The sequence below is a fragment of the Tiliqua scincoides genome, chromosome 8, assembly GCF_035046505.1.
Source record: "Tiliqua scincoides isolate rTilSci1 chromosome 8, rTilSci1.hap2, whole genome shotgun sequence".
NCBI classification, from domain to species: Eukaryota; Metazoa; Chordata; class Lepidosauria; order Squamata; family Scincidae; genus Tiliqua; species Tiliqua scincoides.
In genome coordinates this window covers 17,730,838-17,754,383 of record NC_089828.1, presented here as the reverse complement: position 1 = coordinate 17,754,383, position 23,546 = coordinate 17,730,838, and the positions used below count along the sequence as shown (strand labels likewise).

Sequence of the window (23,546 nt, the reverse complement as noted above, 5' to 3'; positions counted from 1 at the left end):
TTGCGGTATACACTTCTGCTTGGACCTCTATTACTGTTGTTTTAAACAGCCTCCATGCACTCTGGAGAGATTGGACTCTTTTTACCTTCCCTTTCAACCTCCTTCTAACCAGCCTCCTCATTTGAGGGAAGTCCGCTCGTCGGAAGTCAAGGGTTTTTGTGACAGATTTGCCTGGTATTCTTCCCCCAACGTGCATGTCAAAACAGATTGCAGCTATTGGGGATCACTGTTCCCCAATAGCTCAGTAACATTTACATCTCTAATGGTCCTTCTGGGAAGCCCACAGTCAGAACTTAAAAGTGAACAGACCTTTCCCATTGCCTTCTTAAGAAGCTAACATTCAGGGGCACACTGCTTCAGAACATGGTGACTCCACATTACCAACAACCACAAACTGACCTTTCCTTCATAATTTTGTCTAATTTACTCTTTTTTTCCTGAAGCAAATCGGTTGTTTGCCTTGGAATAGAATAATATAACAAGAAGCAATTCTATAGCACTTTTGAGCGTGCAAAATGCTTCACTTGTCCACGGGAACAGCACTTGGCCATCCGGGGAAACCACACTCTGTCCTGTTCTGGAGAGTTCTGTCCTGTCCAGTCTCAGTAATGCAATCTGCTGATTGTCTCAGACTAGAAAGTGGATCCCAAGAGTAACATGGCTGCCTTGAAGGAGGATTTGAAGGCACTCTGCAAATGTATAGACCTTTTCCTTTTTCCCCTCCACATCACAGCTGTAATGTTGATTTGACTCCTGCCACTCTGCTGCTTTTTGGTGAACCACAAGGGACCATCGATTACGTGCCTTGCTGCTAATGTAGAAAAGAGAGAAACTCCATTATCTTTTTTTTCCAGCAGCAAACCGCCAGGTGATTCTGTGAGTAACAATGTTCATTGTACATCCAGGGACCGGCTGAGTGCCCTCATCATTGCTGCAAGGGCGAGAATTTCAATGCAACAGGGTCTCTGTCCACACAGCAGTCAGGAGCTGGCTGGTCGGCAGGTAGGCAAGCAGAGCTTCAGAATGCAAGCCTCCTTCAAAGCGTCTCTCTGTGCGCACCACCATTGCATGTGGATAGGAGACCCCAGAAACGTGCTCAGAGGCTTGTTGGATATCACTTTAAGCATCATTGGAAATAAAGGGAGACAGGATTCAGGTTCACTGCTGTGATGTCAGCAGATTTTTCTACACCCGATTCATGAGATTAGCCCCCTAGCATCACGACTCCTCCGCTCAGAGCAGGTGCTGATAGCAACAACTTATTACTACTACTTTCTACAGCACAGCACTATCAATGTATGTGATGCTTTACACAGAGTGAAATGACAGGAACCTGCCCTGAGGGGACTACTGTCTAGATATGGACAAAAAAGAGACAGCAGGAGAAGGGACAGGAAGGGGAATGAACTATTCATGTAAAGAGAGGGGAGGATAATGAAGCTGACTCTTTCTTGATGGCCTTCACTTCTGTGCCACCGTACTGCTGAGTCACTGGAGGGTAAACTCCTCCTAACACTGGAGGCTCACTGGCCATGCTAAGAGCTTCCACCATGGACGCCTTCCACAAGGCAAAGGATGCTGTCTGATGCCAACATTGACCACTAGCTTGATATTGTCTACAAATGGTGGGCAGTGGTGCGCCACAATTTCAGGTGGGGATCTTTCCCCACCCTATCCCAAAGATGCTGAGGACTGAACCTGGGATCTTCCACATTCAAAACAGGCGCTTTCCCATCAAGTGATGGCCTCATCCCCAATGGGAGCAGTTGGCAGTGCTGAACTAAGCAAGCCCACACTCTCATTCCTCATACAGAAAAACTTGTATGGAGGGCCCTGGATTCTCAGACAATGCTTGAGCTATACCAAACGGGTGCAGAGCTTGGCTGGGGTCTAGCAGCATGGAGGCTCGCATTCAAGTCCATCAGGTCTGCTCAGACTAGGTGACTTTAGGTCAGCAATTTTCAACAGATGTGCGCACACCGGTGTGTCATGAATGGTCTGCAGGTATGCTGTAGGAGTTTGGGGGAGGATCTTTTATTAGTAGGGCCACTGGGAGATGTGTTAGCCTCCCACCAGCAGCATGGTGTGCCTTGTCAATTGTCAAAAAATAAACTGATGGTGTGCCTTGACAATGTTTAGCACCTTGTCAGTGTACCATGAGATGGAAAAGGTTGAAAACTGCTGCTTTAGGCCAATCACCATCTCTCAGCCTTACCCACCCCACAGGGTTATTGAAAGGATCAATTGGGACATGGGGGGAATCATTCACAGCATCCCAAGATCCTTGGAAAAAAGACAGGATACAAACATAAGGACATTCTAGCCTACCTATCTCTTCTCCTCCACACTTCCTCTTCAGCTCTATCCCTTTCTTCCTTTGCAAATCCAAGGCACTGAAGGGGTGGTGTAGATGATGTGTCACCCCAGTAAGATGAGGGGTGTCTTTTGGTGCAATGTCACATGCCGGGAAGTCTCAGGCCGGCCTTGGATGACAAGCAGTTCTCCAACTGGGGAAAAAAATGACTCCAGATTGTTTCTATCAGTGGGTCGCCCCATGCAGTGGGCTGCTCATACCACAACAGTCTTGATGTACAGAGCATTTTTAATTGCTTTGGGAAGATCAGCCAGTACTTTAACTCAGCACTCAGTGGAGCAATTACACTATAGGAATTATGCAAACAGACCCAATCCAGGGCTACGCTGGCCAGTAAACACTGCAGAGTAACTGCAGATGAGAAAGCAGCCTTACTATAGGACGTTTTCTTTATAGCGCAGCTATGGGTTAAGCTGAAATTACAGGGAAAAAAAGTTCTCCCAGAGATTAGGGCGAGGAGTAAAGCAACACGAGTCTGTGAATCACCATCACGCTCTTGGCAAGGCAGTCGCCCCAGGGCTTGCCTACAGCAAAAGTGACTCATTATGAACAGAGAGAAGCCGGCAATTCCCCAATTCACACACTAGAGGTCACCCTTGGTCTGGTTTTAGCCACACATCCCAAAGGACTCTCCTGGGTTTGTGCATTTTATGATCAGCACTGAGGACCATGAAAAATAATCATTTATCCAAGCAGGCAACTGTTTTCTGTCCGAGGACTGCAGCCAGCCACAGTGTTTCAGGGAATGGGGGAGACGGATTTCTGGACTCACCACATCCTGGCTCTTCTTATGTATACAGAGCAGAGCCCACCGCACAGCCTTGCAGAGCTCAATAGCGTACTGAATGGGCAATTTAAGAAGACAGAAAGGAACAGCATCCTAGAGCCCCATTCAGGAAGCTTCATTTCTCTGAACTGATCAAAGCACCCACAGGATGGGACAAGCCCACCAACAAACTCCTTTAGCTCATTTCCCTGCCATGTTGGGACCACCCCCCATCTCCAACAATGGAGGTTCAGAAATGAACCTTTCCCAGCTATGCTGCTATCCAAGATCTTGAACTGGATCTTTTAAATGTGAAGAGTGAGCTCCCACACAGAAGGACGGCCATGGCTCCGGACTCCGATGAGTTCCCGCAGCTTATCAGGCCAAAACAAAACTTCACCGTTTATACGTGCACTCGATTCAGTTTTAGAGCAGTGTCCAGCGAATGGCCCAGGCATCAGAATCTGGCAGAAAGGCCAGAGCAGAGATCTCCAACCAGTAGGTTGTGACCGAGAAGTGGGTTGTGATCTGACCTCAAGAGGGTCACAGCAGTGCTGCTGTTATGTTTTGAGAGGTCTAGACTAGCCCTGAACAGGAGTCGGGGCTAAGAGTCTCAGGTGAGGTTAACCCCACTGGAGACATTGCTTTGGCCAAGCCCCCCCCCCCCCAATCTTCAGTGGGCTTTCTCTGTTCCTCACTGATCCTCCTGCTCTCTGCCCTGCCTTCTCCTTCTACCTTTCAAAATTGAAAGCATGTTGTTGTCATGCAAACGCTGCCCCCCTCCCCTCCTCCTAATTGGCTTGGAAGGAAAGAAAGAGGTGGATCACCCCAGTAGCAGTTCATGTAGACTGGCCACCATTGGGCAGGAAAAGAAGAGGAACTGGGAGTGCCCATTTGTCCACCCTTCTCACTTGCTGAAGTTTCATATTGCAGGCTGAAGTTTGCGATGGGCCCCAACTCTTGTTAAGCTGGGATACCCCACCGGGATAGGGGGTATTATAAACACTATTACTCAGCTGTCCATGTGACTCCATGAGAGCCAGGATGGTGCAGCAATTTGGGAGTTGAACTTAGACCTGGAGGATCCAAGTTCAAATCCCCACATGAAGCTTCCTGCGTGACCTTGGGTCAGTCATGATTTCTCAGTCTCACCAACCCCACTGAATTGTTGCAAGGACAAAAGGAGGGAAGGAACTATATACACCACCCTGAGCTCCTTGGAGGAATGGTGGTATAAAAATGTGAGAAATAACATAAAAGCCCAAAATAAGGAACAAGGCCCACCTCATGGCTCAGGCAGGGGTTTTGCACCATCCATCCCCTCCTGCGGTCAACAAAATATTTCAAGCCCGCTCCAACGTCAAACGTCATAAATCACTGCAATTACTTACCAGTCAGAGTGCATACCAGGAGACCCAAGATCAACAGTGGGTGGAGCATCTTTCTTGCAAGACACATTTCCTGAGAGACAGAGGAAGTGGGGCTGGCATGCCCATGCAAATCAGAAAAAGGAATCTTCATAATTGCTGGGAGGAGAGAACAAAAAATAGGAAATAACTTCAATACAAGTTCTCAGTCACAGAGTGAGTCATTTTCCTCCAATAACCCTATGGTTATGTGGGGGTGTGGGACTAAACATAGGAAGCTGCCCTAATGTGACTCAGACCACTGAGGTCCATCCAGCTCAGCACTGTCTACGCTGGTGGTTCTCCAGGGATTCAAACTAGAGGTCTTTCCCAGTCCTATCTGGAGACCTCAACTACTGTAAAGTTCTGGCATGCAAATCGAGTGCTCTGCCGTTCAGCAATGGCCCCTCCCCAAAGACAAGATTGTTCCCAACCCATACATATATACATATATGAGTGAATTTTTACTGGCATGTTCTGTGTTCATTAACTGTCTCATCTGCAGAGTTCAAGTATGTGATCTCATGTGTGCAGCATCATGGGTGAACTAGTCCTGCTGAGTTGCTCTTTGACCGCAGCTTCCAGTTAAAGGGCCAGATTTTGAGAGGTCTGAAGCTTATAGGATGGGCAAACAAAAATGGCAGCAATCATGTCAAGAAAGCCAAGATTATTAACAGTATTTATATACCACTTTTCAACAAAAAAAGTTCACAGTGTGGTTTACCAGATAAAATCAAATAATTAAATGGCTCCAAGTCCCAAAAGAGCTCAGATTCTCAGTGGCATCGCTAGGGGACAGGAGGTACATTGCCCTGGCTACCATGCCTTCTGGGGGCACCAAACCACACCCCCAAGGCAGATCCTGAGGTGCAGGACAAAGTATTATAGCAACAAAGATGCCTACTGGCCACAGCAGTACTTTCTCCAACACCCCCCTCTTCATGAGCACTCAATTTGTGAGCCACTCTGAGCAGCCAATCACCTTTTTTTCCCCAGTGAAAAAAGGAATCAGCTGTTCAGAACAGCTCACAAGAACTCCAAGTGCGCTCTAAGCCCAAAAGTAATTGGTGGTGACGTCACCACATCACCACTATTACTTCCAGGTTAGGCACACCTGGGGACAACGTTTGGACCTGGGTACCAAATGCTCTAGCTATGTCACTGCACAATCTAGCAAGATGCCGAAGAACACCAGCAAAAAGTCACTAGAAAAGACAGTACACTGTTGTGGAAAAGACCGTTACTCTCCCCTTGCTAAATATAAGAGGAGCACTACCTGAAAAGTGCCTCTTGCCCAGTTAGCAAGCAAAGATCAGCAAGCAAAGATCACCACAGTAGCTCACTTGGCCATACTTGAGTTATACAAACCAGGTTGGCTCCTCTCCAATTCAGAAAGAGGGCTGCTTTAAGACTAAGGTCAAGAGATCTTGCAGCTACATCAGTCAAGCTGGCTGCATGACGGTGAGGGCTCAGTCCCAAGCATTTGACAATAACCAGATCACCCCATCCACATACTTAGTAACAACTCCAAAAAGCTGGTAAGGCAGAAGCCATACAGATTCGAAGTTCTCCACAAATTGCACACAGGGGAGGTTTCTTACATCGGGACAAGCACCAAAGCAGACAGAAGCTTGGCACTGAACGTAGTATGCAGCATCTCCTCGCTATTGGCAGGGCTTCCTTCCCTCCATAGCCACAGCATCCTGCCCCAAAGAGAGCCACAGCAGACGGCAGGAAGGACTTTGCAGCTGCAATGACATCCTGCCCTGGGATTCCCCTTCCACCCCCTTTGTCTCCAAAGCAGCAGGTGACAAAGAGGATTCCCAAACTCGGCTGGGCCAACTGTAGCCAAAAAATCAATATCCAGGGCGCTAATTAAGCAGAGGAGAGAGACATGTCATGAGAAGGAGCCCAAGTTAAGCCAACTCATTCAAAACAATGATTTTAAATTACTGTCAAAAACCAGTTACAATTAAGAATATCAAGCAAATATGAACATATAGTATGGAACAAGAGCCAGGAGACTGAACAGTTCTTTTTTTTTCCCTTGGCACCCAAGGAAACAGCATAAATACTTCATGATCTTGTTTTAAAATTAAATTGAATGACTGGAACACACACTGATAGAAAAAGACAAATGTTAACTTTTAAGTGTAGCTATGGTTGAAACACAGAGTAGGAGGCATCATCTTCTAAGTGAACTGCCTAGGTCTAACTGGAATTGCAGAGAGGCAGTGTTAACTTGAAAACTTTATCCATGAGGAAGCCGAAGGAGTGAGTGCCTTATTAAACACCCACACAAACACCATGGCATACTGCTAGACTAGTGACACTAATTCAAGGAGAACAATTCACAAAGCCTCGGTGCAGGTGATGGAGTCTTCCAGGGTTCTTCTGCTGTCCCAACAAAGGGTGAGGAGGTAGTACCAGGCTGGGGTTGTTCACAACTTCCAGTGTATCAAATGGACACACATCAAGAGGAACACAATTTGCAACCTAACACCTATTCTTCTAGCCAAATAAGAAGAGCCCCGCTGGATCAGCCAAAGGCCCATCCAGTCCAGCTTCCTCTAGAAGCCCACCAAGTGCTTCAGGGAACACACAAGACAACAAGATACCAGTTGCCACTCCCTTGCATCTGGTATTCAGTGGTAGTCTACCTCTAAAACCAGGAGGTTGCATATACCCATAGATCAAAGGTGAGTGACCATCTCATGAGCCTTCAGCAACAACAACCAACCAAAAATGGTTGGCAACCTTCAGTCTCAAAAGACTATGGTATAAGCCTACAGCACCTGGTATTCCCAGGCGGTCTCCCATCCAAGTACTAACCAGGCCTGACCCTGCTTAGCTTCCGAGATCAGACAAGATCAGGCATGTCATTAAGCAGCCAACCAATCATATTGGAAAGGTAAGTTTCATAAATGCTCTCTTAATTTGGAAAGGTTCTGTTCAGGATGCTATGGGATATTGTGTATGGTACCATCTCCATGCATTATGACTGCAGTCTTACAGCACAATCCTAAGCATCTCCACTTAGAAGTCCATCTGACTGTGTTCAATGGGACTAACTCTCAGGTAAGCGTGCATAGGGTTGTTGCATTAGTTTTTGTTCCCAGAGGGGTCATTGTGTTCGTCCATTAGAGCAGTGGTTCTCTGACAGCGCTTTACTCCCTCAGTAAGTTTTTGCGGGGAAGCGGCTAGGGCAGCAACACGATCCCCAGGATCACGCCACCAAGGGAGGGCAAGGGGGGGTGCTTGTGACTTTCTTTCAGAAGGCAGGGCTGCAGCAGGCTGCAGGAGGCGCGGGGAGCCCTACGCAGCCCTCTGCAGTACTCCCCGAGGCTTGGAACGTTCTGAGAAAGCGGGCGCAAAGCACCTCCCGCAAAATGGAAGTGGGTCGCGACCCACCACTTTGAGAATCACTGCATTAGAGGCTAATCAATTCATTTCAGCACAAGCTTTCATGGACTACGGGAAACAAAGCAGCTAAAGCATTCCCTAGATGTACTGAGTAAATTAAGCAATGAGGCAGGAACAATAGTTGCCTTTAGTCCAGCCTTGTGATAGAAAGGTCAGAAATGGCGCTGGACTGTGAGTGATACAGCAGGTGACCAATCTGATAAGGACATAGATGCATGAGCTGGATGCGTGCACTATTACATCAGCAATAACAGGTAATAGTACTGCCTCCCTGTTGTAAAGGACCAAAATAGCAACAGATTGGAAGAAATGCAGTGAGTGGCCATTTTCACTCTTCCTGTAAAAATGACATCATGTTCTTATGTCACCTTGTCTCTCTGGTACATGGCAGCATATTATAGCTGTTGCTGTACTTTGGTCTCTTGGGGACGGGGTGGGGAAGAGGGAGACAATGATTTCTACTTCATAAAAATGGGTCCTTTCCTGTTTGATCACACCACAGTGCCACCTAAGCATTCTTGGCTTTGTGGAACATCTAGCAAATAACCTGCTGGAACCAAAGTCTTTCAATAGACAATTCAATCGATAAAACTCTCAAGAGACTTCCAAGATCCTTTGTTTTCAACAACCCAACAGAGATGCATCATCAATGAGCCAATTTCCGTGGCAATGCATGTCCATCAGACAGTACATAAGAACGTAAGAACAGCCCCACTGAATCAGGCCACTTGTCCAAGCTTGCTAACTTTGGAGACAAATGCAGAGAAAACATCTTTTAAGTCTTCTTCCACCATCACATTTAGTACCAGAGGAAAAAAGAGCAAGTGCATTTTTCAGGGAGTCTTGGTGGCTTTGAACATAAGAACATAAGAACAGCCCCACTGGATCAGGCCATAGGCCCATTCTAGTCCAGCTTCCGGTATCTCACAGCGGCCCACCAAATGCCCCAGGGAGCACACCAAATAACAAGAGACCTCATCCTGGTGCCCTCCCTTGCATCTGGCTTTCTGATACATAGCCCATTTCTAAAACCTGGAGGTTGCACATACGCATCATGGCTTGTAACCCGTAATGGATTTTTCCTCCAGAAACTTGTCCAATCCCCTTTTAAAGGCGTCCAGGCCAGATGCCGTCACCACATCCTGTGGCAAGGAGTTCCACAGACCAACCACACACTGAGTAAAGAAATATTTTCTTTTGTCTGTTCTGACTCTCCCAACACTCAATTTTAGTGTAGTGTAGTGTAGGTATGGGGGAGTGGCACAATAAGTATTTCAGGTGCTGCAACACGTTGTGTTAGCAACTCTCCCACTCGCAACACAGTGCCACCGGTGCCCACAATGGCTCCAACGGTGAGTGGGAGGGGATGCTTACGTGGCACATTGCGGCACTCGCAACACTTACCACGCCACCACCCCCTGTAGCTATGCTACTGCCATCGGAACAACTGCATGGATATTAGACCTGGTCAGAGAACAGCAGGTGAGTTATGGACATCAAACGGGGAAAGATCAGAGAACCAGAAGAACAAAGGTGGGGCCTTTGGATGAACTGACGCTACTCAAGCTTTACTGGACAAAATTCAGGATTCAAACGCCCTTCTTATCAAGGCAGGAATGTCCTCCAATTCCAGAGCTACTATAAAATGGTCCAATGGGCTGGATAACTGAGTTAAGACCTCCAGAACCAGAAACCACAGCCTGTCCTCCTTTTTATTGTTCTGGAGCACGAAGGGTGTTTTGTGGAGATGTCTTCTCTGGCCCTGCCCTCACACAGGAGCTCTGGAAATGTCACAGTTGACATTATCTGTACTTCAAAGCAAAAGAGCAGAGAGTTAATGCAAATCTAGACTCTGTCCACGTCTATCTGGGTCATCAATTGTTTCAGATCTATGAGGTTGAAGGAAGCATCCCTTCTGACATTTCCCTCACTATTAAGAGTAGAAGATAGGATTGCCTACAGGGTCACAACAGGACAAACTCTTGCTTCTATCTACATTCATTCAACTATAGTGCCTGCATAGCTCTCATATGTACTTGGATCAGTTGAATCTACTCACCCATCCAAATTCCAGTCCTTCACCATTGACTACACACTGTACACCTCTAGGCACATGGCACCCAACGTTGTGCAGCAAACTATATCAACACAAGGTCACTCATACATGAATTGCACGGTATTTTTTAAGTTGAATATGTGTACAGTGAATGAAAGCAACATCCACCTTAAAGTTGACCATGACTAGGTTGTATTCAGGCACAACGGATTGACTCAGTGTTGTTCCCTTAAGCACAGCCCAGTCTGCAGACACTCCAAGATAGTTCAGGACTCATTTTTTTCTTTGGAATATTTCTTGTGCACACAATAAGCCAAAGAGAGGTCTCTTGAAGCACTATATTTTGACAATCCCTGGGCAGACTCAAATGCCATCCAATCCAGAATCTCATTTCTATGCACTGGTCAACCAAATATTTTCAGGGAGCTCACAAGCAGTGCTGAAGGCAACAGCCCTTCCCTGATGTTGCTTCCCAACAACTGGGATTCAGTGGGGGCACTGTTCCAAAATACAGAGCGTTCACACAGCCAATATGACCATACAGCTATTGATAGACCTTTCCTCCCTGCATTTATATAGCTGGTAGAAGCTTTCTTCTGATCACAGTGGTTGGCAACCTTCAGTCTCGAAAGTCTATGGGATAAGCCTACAGCACCTGGTATTCCCAGCTAGTCTCCCATCCAAGTATTAACCAGGCCTGACCCTGCTTAGCTTCTGAGATCAGACAAGATCAGGCATCATTATTACTATAGCATTTATGAAGCATGTTCATTATGAAAAATGCTTGAGAGTACATTGAACTCTTGATCTAACAGTGAAACAGATGTTTTTTGTTGCATTAAAAATTAGCCATATATATTTGCACCCACACATCTCCATGGACTTCAATGCATGCAGATTTAACAAACTTTCAGAGTGAATGGACACCCCATCCCCTCTATTACTCCATTAAAGTGAGGGCTCACTATATATGCTTCCCAGGTGAGTCACACACATCAGTAAAAAATAAAAAATAAATAAAAATTAGAAGTTATATTTCCTATACAGTAAAGCCTACATATCTTTGCCAGGGTTGATTCAGATGACCATTAAGGGCATGGCTTTCATTAAGCTTCCATCATGTCTTTGCCAGAACCGCAGCCAAGGATGTGGGATCGCTTACACCATCATGCTTGTCATTACCAAAAAGAATTAATTCACTCACTAATGTGAAGCAGTCATCACAACTTTATAACACTGGAGAGAGGGTGTGTGTGCATGGAAAGACTTATTTACCTGATGACCTAAACTAGATTAAGAAAAAACAAGAAAGCAGTTTAGAAGTTTTATTACACTCTTCAAAAAAAAAAAAATGATGATCTTGGCATTTAGAAGACAGACTTTATGTTAGTGATGTAACATCAATCTTCACATGCAAAAGATTCAATCCTAGCATCTCCAGGAAGGTGGGGAAAGGCTCCTGCCTGAATCTGGGACAGTCTCTGTCCATCAGTGTAGAACAGGGGTCTCCAAACCCCGGCCCGAGGGCCAGATGCAGCCCGCAGCGAGCCTCTATCCGGCCCGCAGCCAGCCTCTTGTCCCCTGAAAGCCTCTGGCCCACTCGACTGAACATGACCAGAGCTGTGCTCTGATTGCATCTGGAGGGTGTTCTGAGGGCCGGAGAGGCTGTGAATAAGCCCACTCATTCATTTATTCATTCATCTAAGTTCCATCTCTAATTTATGATTTAAATTTTATATTTAATTTTTTTCCCGGCCCTCAGCACAGTGACAGATATTGCATGTGGCCCTCTGGCCAAAAAGTCTGGAGACCCCCGGTGTAGAAGAACCAATGCTCTGACTCAACAGAAAGCAGCCATGTACATTTACATGTCCACTGGACAAACGGTGAGCACCCCACTGCCAGGAATAAATGTGATGACTGTTCTCAGCTTTCTAGGTCCAGCGCTGGTACTATCAGAGCAGGGAAAAGAAATTTTCATTTCAGTTCAGATTGGCTAGAGTAGTGGTTTTCAAACTTTTTTAGCACCGAGACCCACTTTTCAGAATGACAGTCTGTCGGAACCCACTGGAAGTGACGTCATTAACATGGAAGTGATGTCATGGCCAGAAATGACATCATCAATTTCAGCTTCAAACCTATGCCACAATCAGCCAAAGTTTCCATTACACAGCATGCTTGTGCTGTTATTTTGCATAGCTCAACATTCCAGCTCAGAATTCAAAGCAGAACACAGACTTGGATCCTTCCCCACCCACACAGTCCTCCCCCCTTTCCAGCGTCCCATTTTCCTACCTATTCTGGGCAAAACACCATGCCTCTCTCCCACCAGCAGCCTGCCCTGCCCTGCAGCTCTAACTCTGTATTTTCAGCTCTGTATTTTCAATGGTGGCTGAGGTAGTTGCTACATAACCCACCTGAAATTGGATGGTGAGCCACCTAGCGGGTCCTGGCCCACAGTTTGAGAAGTACTGGGCTGCTGTACGTGCCATGGATTTTTCCTCCTCATTTGTTAGGCTTGTATCATTTCAAATTATCTGTTCTGAAGACACTACAGGCGTGCATCACTTAGCAACCTCCTGCTTAGTGATGAACCGCATATACAACGGTTGTCAAAGCAGAACAAAGAGACTCTTAATGAGGCAGTCAGGACTCCCACAGCTTGCAGCAGAGTGTCTGTTTATACAACAAAGAGGCTCTTAATGCAAAGGAGAGGCAACCTGTCTCCAGTAGCCTGTGCAGCCAGTTAGTTTCTGGCACAAAGCGTCACTTGTTTACACAAGAAAGGCACAAAATTGGGCTGAATGTTCGCTTAACAACCTAATCATATAACATCGGGGATCAGAAAACGTATCCCTGTCGTTAAGTGACACACACCTGCACTTATGAATCCTACCCTCTGCTTCTGATACTGCACTGCAATAGAGGGCACAATCCTAACCAGGTCTACTCAGAAGTAAGTCCTATTTTGTTCAATAGGGCTTACTCTCAGGAAAGTGTGGTTAGGATTGCAGCCTTAGTTTCTTCTTAATCTAGTTTAGGTCATCTGGCACTGCAGCCACTGAGTCAAACCCTTGGCCTGGACATTCTGCCTGTGGTACTACTGTGTCCAGTAAGATCCACTAGCCATTCTGCAAAGCAGAAGCAATGCTAAATTAATTCTTTCCATTCCCCTTTTTTTCTGCCCATTCCTGACAATCTAATTACCATTCCCATTGTGGCAGATCCATTTATTTTTATAAACCCAGGAGCCGCCTATTTTATAAACGTCCAAGTGTGTTTATGTTGTTAGCTTTCTGATGACCCACCTCTTCCTCAGATTCCCCTGGTTTTCCTTTGGCTGCAGATACACCACTGTAATTGCTAAGTCTAAAACACTTGCAGCCAGTCTGATGACATCAGCTCAAGGCCTCCAAAATGCCAGCTGTGTTATCCCACAACCAGCTGCCACATGGCTAGGACAGCAAGTTCTCCTAAAATCAGTTGTGGAGGAGAGACAGAGAATGTGCATGTTTGCAGACTTACAGCAGATAAGCGCACTGCACATTGCCAAGCTCCAAGAAAGAATGAAAACTTGCACATGCAAATTCAGTGGGGAAGCCATGCTCATTTGTTATAGTAAACACATCAAATGTGGAATCTTAAAAACCAGAAATGGTATAGTGGTCTATACTAAATGGGACTAAAGTCGCAGAGCTAAAGAAAATCTTTCCTAGATTTCAACCCATGTATTCAAATGCATGAAGTGAGGATAACACATGTGATGAAGTGAGCTCCAGACCCCAAAAACATGGGCCACAATAAATCTGTTAAGCCCATGTTTCTCAAACTGTGGGTCGGGACACACAAGGTGGGTCATGAGCCCATTTCGGGTGGGTTATATAGCGCCTAGTTCAGCCGCCATTGAAAATACAGGGTATAGAGTTGCTAGGGAGGACGGACTCCCGGTGGGACAGAGACATGGTGTTTTGTCCTGAATAGGTAGGAAGATGGGATACTGGAAAGAGGGCTGTGTGGTTGAGGAAGGATCCAAGTCTGTGTTCTGCTTGAAATACCGAGCTGGAATGTTTTCTTTCTGAGCTAAGCAAAATAACAGCATAAGCATGCTGTGTAATGGAACCTTCGGCTGATCGTGGCATAGGTTTGAAGCCGAAATTGATGATGTCACTGCTGGCCATGACATCACTTCCAAGTTAATGACATCACTTCCAGTGGTTCCTAACAGATTGTCATTCTACAGAAATGGGTCCTAGTGCTAACATGTTTGAGAACCACTGTGTTAAACTTTTATGAAGCACAATACAGTGCCTTTAAAAAGAACCAAAGATAAAATAAAAATTCTGTAAAACATTCCTGTCCCTATCATCCTGTTTACACTGGTGCTCCAAAGCACTGCTATGCAAAAAAAAAAAAAAAACCTGGTGTGCTCCCACACACACACTTCCAGATGGATCTAGTCACAGCTGAGCCAGTGCTCCATCAGCACTTCTGCTCCCTGGAGTCCAGACACCTGCTGACCCCTGCCTGTTCACGCTTCTCACAGAACGGATGCACCCTGCACCCTCCACAGATGGTGCTTCCTGCAGACAACAGAAAAAAAATATGGTTCTTCCCAAACCTTTTGGCTTGACTGCTCAAGTCGCAAGCTCTGGCTGCGGCCAGGAACTTTGTCAGAGCCAAACTACATGTGAGGCAGGAAATCCGATCACTGCTCTACTAAATTTTAAAAAAATAAAATAAAATAACAAGTAGATACAGGTGATGAGTACGTGAGCATGCTGAATCAGGAAAGTACCAGTGCGAAAAAGGGGAAGTTGTTCCCCACCACCATGCACACTGTGAATGCCATTATTGGATTAAATGCCCCCTCAAGCTTCCATTCCAACATACTTGTCTTCCCCTGCAACAAAGCTGGAGGGGCATCGTTTCAACCACACACAAAGTCCTGCAGAAAAGGTTAACCACCACTCACTCCACCACTGCGGTCCTGATCCCCAGTCTGCCCCACCACCACACTCCCCTTTTTAGAACAGATCTCCACATATAGCTTGGGCCTCATACCCCAAACCAAACTGAAGAGCTTTTAGAATCCTGGGCATCGCCAGTAGGCACGCGTCAGGCTGCGCAACCAGTTAATCATCAACCTGAGTGATTTCAAAACAAACATGTAAATCCTGCCACTGCATGTCTGTGGTTGGCTAAGAACTTGAAGGTTGACTAAGAACTCCTAGCAAGCATCAGCAGGACTGTCTCCCTGCCTCCAAAAAGTGCCATGCAAAGTTTCCAGAAAAGCTGAAGCTAGTAGGGAAAGGGAGAAAGGAATTTATCATCCCCCCCCCCCAAGAAACAACAGGCATTGAACTGATGAACTAAGCAATTACACACATTTGAACTTGAGCAACTGTTTGTGGCCATCATCTACTCTCTATCTTTCCCCACAGTCTTTGGCCTGAGCATAGGGCCTTGGAAAAGAGACAGACCCTTCTTTCATCTGCCTTAGCTTCTAAAATAGTAAGAAACAGTAGGAGCCTCTCCAGCTGATCAGAAAGAAGGCCTGTGGCTTTTTACCTTCTCAAAAATGGCACTGGAAATGAGATCGCAGGTGGGGGAAAATTAATGCGCTATTAGGTGTTTTGCTCACCTGAGATCTAGGGGCACTCACCCATGGTGAGCAGTTTTTATGGTCCATGTCGCACCCTAAAGGTATCCATGGATTTTGCTAGTGGGAATATAAGAAAATAATCCATTTAGGACAGTGGTTCCCAAAGTGGTGGGTCGCGATCAACTCCCTTAAGGGGAGTGGCCCAGTAATGGATGTCCGATGGCGCTGCAGCGATCAATATGAAAATCAGAAGTGTGCTCCAATCCCCAAATGGAACTATCAGGGAGGCCCGCAGAGAGGGCTGTGAGCCTCCTGGACCACCCCTGAGGCCAGCGCAACCCTCCCCAAGGTAAGATGAAAAGCCTCTGGGTTCCCAGAGTGCCGCAACTGATATCACCAACTCAACAACAGTATATCATCATCATCATCATATAGCAATACTGCAGATAAGTCCATATTTACCTAGAAATAAGCTTCACTTAAGTCAGTGCAACCCAGTGGCATCACTAGAGGAGTGCGGGGAGAGCAGACCACATCGGGTCACACACCCGGGGGGGGGCGGTTGGTGACACCATTACTGGCCCAAATTTTAGGAAACCATTTGGAAAATTTGTGTTTATGAATAAGTGAACTGCTATATATCACTGAAAAGGTCATTTCAGGCAGAATAATGAAACAGTGTAGAATTATCTGTATTCTACCAAAGGTCAGAAAAAGAAAACATAACTGCCTTATGTAACAAAAAGTGGATTTCCTTAACTCAAAACTGATCAATGAGACTGAATGTTCCGAGAGCCAATGAGGTGGTGTTATGACATAGCAGAGAACCAATAAGGCGTTAGCATGAGTCAGCTCTCATTTCCATTTATCAGAGCTACTACTAGAACTTGTCTTCAGCTGTGTGAGTGTCATCAAGTTGGCTAATAGTTTTTTGTTGGTTACCAATTTGTTGGGTGACCTGTACTATTACGTTTTTTAAAAAATAAAATAAAGTTAATGGGGATTGCAGCAACCCTAGTGATGCCACCACATTTAGACTGTGCATATATTACAAGAGGAGGGCCATCGTGGGGGTGACGCAATGAGCTCCCGCACCGGGCGGTACAAATTCTAGTGACGCCTCTGGGGCAACCCAATTCTGAGTAACCGTCCATAGGAATGGACTTCAGGAATCGTAACTGGAGAAAAGACAGACTATCCTGAAAAAATTTACTTATTTTATATTCATATTCTACTCTGTTCTGCTAAATACTGTTCTTGAAAATCCCAGCAGAAGTGAATTTTTCGAATCAGACCAAGGTCTGAAAGATTCATAGCTTTTCATTTTGGAATTTTTCATTTTGGTCTTCATGGACTTCAGAGATCTTGCAAACATGGCAGAAACTGTAGCTAGAAAGCATGAAATACATAAATGTCAGATTCCTTTATTAGATGTATAAATGGGAATCCAACCTCTAGAATCCCAAAGGGGGGGGGATACAGCTAGTGGGAAGATTTTGAACAGGAAAAGGGTAAAGCAGCTCCGTTACCCATGTTGGAGTTGGTACAACTCTGTCTGCTGTCCAAAGGGGGCAGGATGCTGTCCAGAAGGTGTCAAGCTATGACCCAGTGACTCTGACCTTTCTACCTGTTCTCTCTGATCCTTGTGGGGTGTGGCCCTAACCCTTTATCCTTCCCTTCTCCTCTGAGCACTTCCTCTTGTCCTCTGACCACCAACCTGTTAAGATGGCGCACATCATGGCTCTGATGCCCAGGCCATCTTGAGCAGAAGGCATGCAGGGCAAGGCAGCTCTAGGGCCTTGCTATCTCTAAGTGTTAGCTGAACCTCTGATCCTAATCAGATGCTATAAATATAGACTCAATGGAACTGTAAGTAAATAACTTCCTTTTGCAACTTTTACAAGCCATTGCCTCTTTGTCTTTATGACTGATTAGCAGTCAGCCGGGTGAGGGAGGTTCCCTGGAGTGATACCCAAAAGGGGGGGGGGGGTCTGCTACTTAAGCTACTCTGCTTCCCCCCAAAGAGGAAACTATTTTTAATTTCCTCCAACAACCCATACCCTTCTGTTCCACTACTGAAAATCAGTGCAGCCCGAGGCGGATTTCATTTTAAAAAATAAAAAAAAACATGACAGCTTATGTGAATTCATTTGTGCATAAGATATAGGTTTCCCCATATGTGAATAACGAAGTTACTTATCTGGACCAGTGTACTAAGATCCCACAAACTATTTCTAATCCTGGCTACAAGATTCACAGACCGTGGAACAGCAAGGGAGGAGGAAGGATACCAAGCCAGAAGCTTAATTATTGGTTTCCCAAAATTTGCCAGCCATGGTTGGCACAGAGGGTTGCATAACAGTTTGCCGCTACTGCTGCCCTCTGGGCTCGCCCAGATCTTGAGTGGGTATCGCAATACAGAAAATCCCAATGATTAATTGTGCAACTACTGTGGGGGGAGGGGGTTCGAACAGGCAGTGCTATGAGTCACAGCAGTCAAGTACAGCAGGAATAAAAACAGCAACAGGCTCTGATAGCTGCATAAACTGACCACTGGTTCTAGTGTCTTTTTTTGCATATTTATAAATTATAAGGTGCTTTAATAAAAAACATAGACCCTTGACTGGTGAACAGATGGAACTGCCTTCTACAAGCCAGGCCACTGCCTAGATCCGGGCTGGGTGGTAGTGACTTTCCAGTGTTGCAGACAGGGTTCATGCCCAGCCCAACTTAAAGATGCTGCCAAGGGTTGAATCTGGAACCTTCTGCGTGCAAAGTGCACCAACCACTGAGCTACAACTCAATCTGCCACTCATTCAGATCATCCTCTGAGACCCTTCTCCAGTTGCTCCTGCCTTTGAAGTTGAGAGCGGAGAATCTATTAGGAACTGGTGCTGTCTCCAGAACATCCTCCAGCAGAATGGTTAGAGAGGGATGAGGAGAACGTTGGCATAGCTAAGGCAGCTGACACCCAGGGGCACTAAAATTTTTAAAACCTCCCCCATTTTAACACCCCCACAGTGCCTTTCCAAGGCCTCCAAGAGACCTTAGACCGCTTGTTTTTCCATCTCGGGTCTGCCATCAGGGGGTGCTGGTTGGCACTCCCTCAAGGCGTGCTACCCGAGGCAGTGTACCCCCCAACCTCCCCTCAGCTATGCTACCAAGTGAGACTCTCTGCACACAGTCTCTTCTGAGCTGTTTTTACTGGGCTTCCTCCATCTAGACATTATTCCAGGCCACTGCCTGGAAAATGCCAAATTGGCTGGCGTTTAAGACGTCAATGGTGAGTTATTGTCTGCATGGGCTGCCGTATGGATCTATTGGCCTTCCTGTACAATGAGACCTCTGTGTTTTGAACCCATCGGGAGTGGGCAGACAAGGGGGGAGAAAAATTAACTGGACGCTTCTAGCCAAAGCCATGAGTAGCGATTGATTTTTGTGCTTGAAACGCTGCAGGGAAATCGATGGTGACATTATTTATTGGTTAAACATAAACATCGATTTTGCTTTGAGAGCGCGAGAAGGTGGCAGGGTTCAGAAACTGCTGTGATCAGTTTGTCATAGGCACCTTCCCACCCTAGAAGATACTCCCTTTAACCAATCTGCATAGGACACAAACCACTCGAGCTATTAAGAAACCCCAAATGTGCCACAATTCTCTATTAGGGGAAACAGCCCCGCTCTTCAGCCCTCTTGATTCCAGAAGTCTCTAAGTGGAAGTTAAACAGCAGTGGATCAACAACTGGCTCGGCATGTTCATGTATCCAACAGCCTGGCCAGCATCATCCAAGGTTACATCTAATTTAAGCAGTCCTTTATATCACTCAGACACTACAACTGGTTCAAACGTATGGCAGCGAGTTCAATGCAGGCCAGAATGTCACCTGGGTAGCCACCAATATCTCTGATGGCCATCTAAAAATCAGCCTCCTCGCTACCACCTCAACAGTTTGAAATTTTTTCTTGTTTCTTTGCAGATTCAGAAACAAGAAGCCCAGCCATGGGTGAAGCAAATGCTTCTTTAGTGAAACACGCCGTGTTAACCATTTCAAGAAAGCTAGCAGGACAGATAGCATACTTAAGCCCCTTGAGTTGCCTGTCCGCAGGACGCTGTACACCACAGCCACAGGAGTCACCCACTGCTGAATTACAACCCAGAGAGGTGTACACAAGCTATCTGCCCTGTTTGATTTCTGGAAATTGTTAACACTCCCTTGAAAGATGGGCAGCCCAATGCTAAACAGTGCTGGCCCAGCCAGGCCTCAGTGGCCTGCACTGTATACAAGTAATGGACTTGCCCCTCGACGTGCCCTGGGGTAAAAGTCCACGATGCCACCCCCCCACACCACGCCACCCCCCCACGGAGCCTCGCGTGGTGGTGGGGATGACTCAGAAAGCATTCTGAGGTTTCCCCACAGTTTCAAACAGTTCTTCTGGGAAATACTGTTTGAGACCACGTCAGAAGCCGCAGAAGGCTTCCCGCATGATCTGCAATGCTGCATGGAATGCAGTGCTTGGGGCATTGGCCCCCTGCCCCCCCTTCCAGGCCCACCACTGCTGTACACAGTACAGGTTAGGAGGCTGCTGGAAGTAAGGCGATATTTTCCCCTTACCCTGTGTTACCCAAGTCTGCCCTATGGGGCTACTCAGATCTGCACAGGCTATTTAGCTGACACAAATCCAAGCAGCCTGTGAAAGGCTGCAAGGGCTGGGAATGGAGGTTAGGATCCGACGTGTGCAGTTGCCACCAATCCCACCCGCTTCTGTTCCACCCTCCCTCCACCCAAGAACACTCCTCCCCACCCCAGAACATCTCCCACCACCCTCTCCCCCCCCCAACCACTCAGGCACGGGCCTCTACATCGGCCTACCTGACTCCCAAGTCAACACAAATGTGCCATATGGCAAGTTCGTGACACTCAGGAGCCAGCACAGGGGGCCTGTGCTGGCTCAAGACTGTCTCTGGATTGCGCATTTAGAAGATTATGATTGAGTAATAATGCACATTTACCTGGGAGTAAGCCACACCAGGATTTATTTCCAAGTTAACATACATAGGATTACATTAGGAAACCTTCTTTCTGCCAAAGGCCATTGGGCTCCTGGAATGAAAGAGGTCATCTGCATGTCTAACAGATTTTGTGGATTAGTTTGTCCTAAAACTGTAAATTTTAAGCCAACAGCAAAGTTTGTGAGCTACTGTTTCAGGAGACAGGAATCTCTTTATAGATCCCACTGCTAGAATGCCCACAATTTCTCTTGCTCTGCCTGCACCATCACTCACCCTGCAATACCACTTCTCTGGCACAACGCCCAGCATGGCAGCTCAAACTTCCCAGCACTACAAACATCATCACCTTCCCAGCAACATCACACCCTCAAGGACCTACTTTTCTGAACGTTGGCAACCATATGAGGTTAAAGTGATCCTTTCATCTTCTTCGGTAAGGAAGTGAGAGCAGGTTTGCCTCTTCTTGAGCCTGGGGGTTCCAAAATCAGCTCTTTCGATTATACTGGTTCACAATTCAACAGTAGGATGGCCTATTGCATGTCTCCCATAATGAGGTTGGTGGCACCATTTTGGGTGGGGGGGGAGGCAGCATTGGTTCTTTTTAAATAGAAGGAAAAAGTAACAGCCACCATCAATGGTCAGTGAACCCCCAAACAGTATAACAATGTTGTTGCCCCCCCTCAAATTGTCTACAATCTCACACCACCCCAAATATCATCCCTTATTACAGCTCCATAATTGATTGCACAGAATGGAACTGGATGCAGAGGCTGGACAAAAATGCTAGATCAAGTGAAACACAGTGTCCGGTTGACTACAGATCAGTGGTTCCCTACTTGGGGTACACACACCCTTGGGAGGGGTACGCACCAGGAGACATATGAGTACACACACAAAATTGAATAATGGTGGGAAAAGGCACATATGTCAACAGTGTAAGACAAGATACAAGTCAAAAGTTGTGAAACGAATCCATCGTTACGACAGTTGTGGGTGTGGATTTTCTTTATTATTTAACTTGAGAAAAGTGCCCTTGCTCTGTTATTCTGGCCAACAGTGGGGTGTCCCTCTCTATACAGTGTGATGTGAACATGCCACTGCAACATGCGTGCCAGTGTGTACATATAAGCAGGTACCCTTGCCAGTCCAGCAAGCAGCGCTCAATGTACACAAGTGTTCACCTTATTATTCCATCACTTTTTAATCCGGTGATTGGGCCATTTATTTCCAATCACAACATATAAATTTGAAAGAACAGCATCTACGTTAATGGCAAACATTTTGCTAACAGGAAGGGCACAATTTATGGAACGGGGCTGCCAAGTGGCACGCAAGTGGAAAAAAAGGTTGGAAACCATTGGTCTATATATGCTAGTGTCAGAGGCCTCCAAGCCAAGATCAGGGCCCAGGCAGGGCTGGCCTTACAAAGTGCAGGGCCAATTCCATCCGGTCCTTATGGGACCCTCCTTGCACCTCCACCTACTCACAACACATTGCCTGAGCCATGCACGGCACCTGCTTTCACCACCTACTGCTTTCAGAGTGGCCCAATTTGGGGCCAACTAGAAGCAGTAGTGGGCAGGAGCTGCTTCCAAAGTGGCCTGATTTGGGGGTCAATCAATAGCAGTGGTCGGTGGGAGCAACCCGGAGAGAACTTCGCTTGCTGCACCAGCCTCTGAACGGAGGTGTACCTCCATGAGAGGTGCCAGCTGTGGGCAGCTGCTTCCTACCATAGTGTGGGGCCACCACCAGGTATGGGGCCCAATTGGGCAGAATCACCCAAATCATGTTAAAGCCAGTACTGGACACAGGGATGCCTGGTAGCTCTGTGGGGTCGCACCAGCTCTGCATACAGAAGGTGCCTGGTTCAATCTTCTATTACCAGGGAGGGAAGAGAAAGATTCTTTATTGACACTTGGAAAGCTGCTGCCAGCCCGTGTTGACAGTACTCAGCAATTCAGACAACAGTCTGACTCAGTATGAGGCAGTTTCCTATTGAACCATGAATGCTGACCTGCCATTGCTTTGTTAGATAAGCAATTCAAGCAGCCACTTTTTGCTTCTTTTTGCTCCAAGTTCCTATTGGGAGACTTCCCTGGAAGGGGAAGACATCATCAAAGGTGACTCATCTTCCACCACCCCACAGTCGGGGAGGATTGTGAGATCAGGGTTTAAAAAAAACCTGCAGTTTTCAAGCAGCATCTGAGTGAGGCAGAGAGTTGATTTCAGCCAGACAAAAAAGAGAAGTTGGAAGAGCTGCAGTAGATGGGGGGCCTCTATATCCACAGATCCCAGATTCACTTATCCATGGATCGGGTCTGCAGGGCCCCCCAGACATGCCCCCTCCAGAGGGGCTTCCCCAGGTCTCCCAATGCCTTATAAGACATTAAAAACATCACTTCCAGTTTTTTAAAAAACTGGAAGTTATGTGTTTTTCACTCCAAGGCTCAGTCTGAACCTGGCAGAGGCCGCAGACAGATGTGTGCAGCTTCTGCTGGGCTCAGATGATCCTCTGGAGCAGGGGTGCTCAAACTTTCAACTTTAGGGATGCTGGACCTTTAACAAGTGTATAGAAGAGAGAATTTCAGCAGGTGCAGCTTGTCATCTGTGGGATGACAAGTTGCACCTGCTGAAATTCTCTCTTCTATACACTTGTTAAAGGTCCAGCATCCCTAAAGTTGAAAGTTTGAGCACCCCTGCTCTGGAGGCAAGGGGAGCAGAGCTCCCCTCACTTCCAGGGGGTGTGGGGCAGCATTTATCTGTAACAGTGGTTTCACTTAACCAGGGACGGAGGGGTTCTGGAATAGAACCCCAGTGGATGCAGTGCCACACCTGTATTTTGAGATGCAGGAGTGCCTCTGGAGAAATGATGCAACAAGGAGTGATGTGTTATCAACCTCCATCCAGT

At 46.6% G+C, this 23,546-nt stretch overlaps 1 protein-coding gene across 1 annotated transcript in view; it reads right to left on the bottom strand.

The window, feature by feature from the left end:
* Positions 1 to 23,546, bottom strand: part of CD276 (CD276 molecule) — a 52,249-nt gene that overhangs the window by 26,417 nt on the left and 2,286 nt on the right. Inside the window, exon 2 of the mRNA XM_066635542.1 lies at positions 4,532 to 4,666. Within this exon, the coding sequence (XP_066491639.1) occupies positions 4,532 to 4,661 (130 nt within the window). The 5' untranslated portion in view covers positions 4,662 to 4,666. The remainder of the gene's footprint in view (positions 1 to 4,531; positions 4,667 to 23,546) is intronic.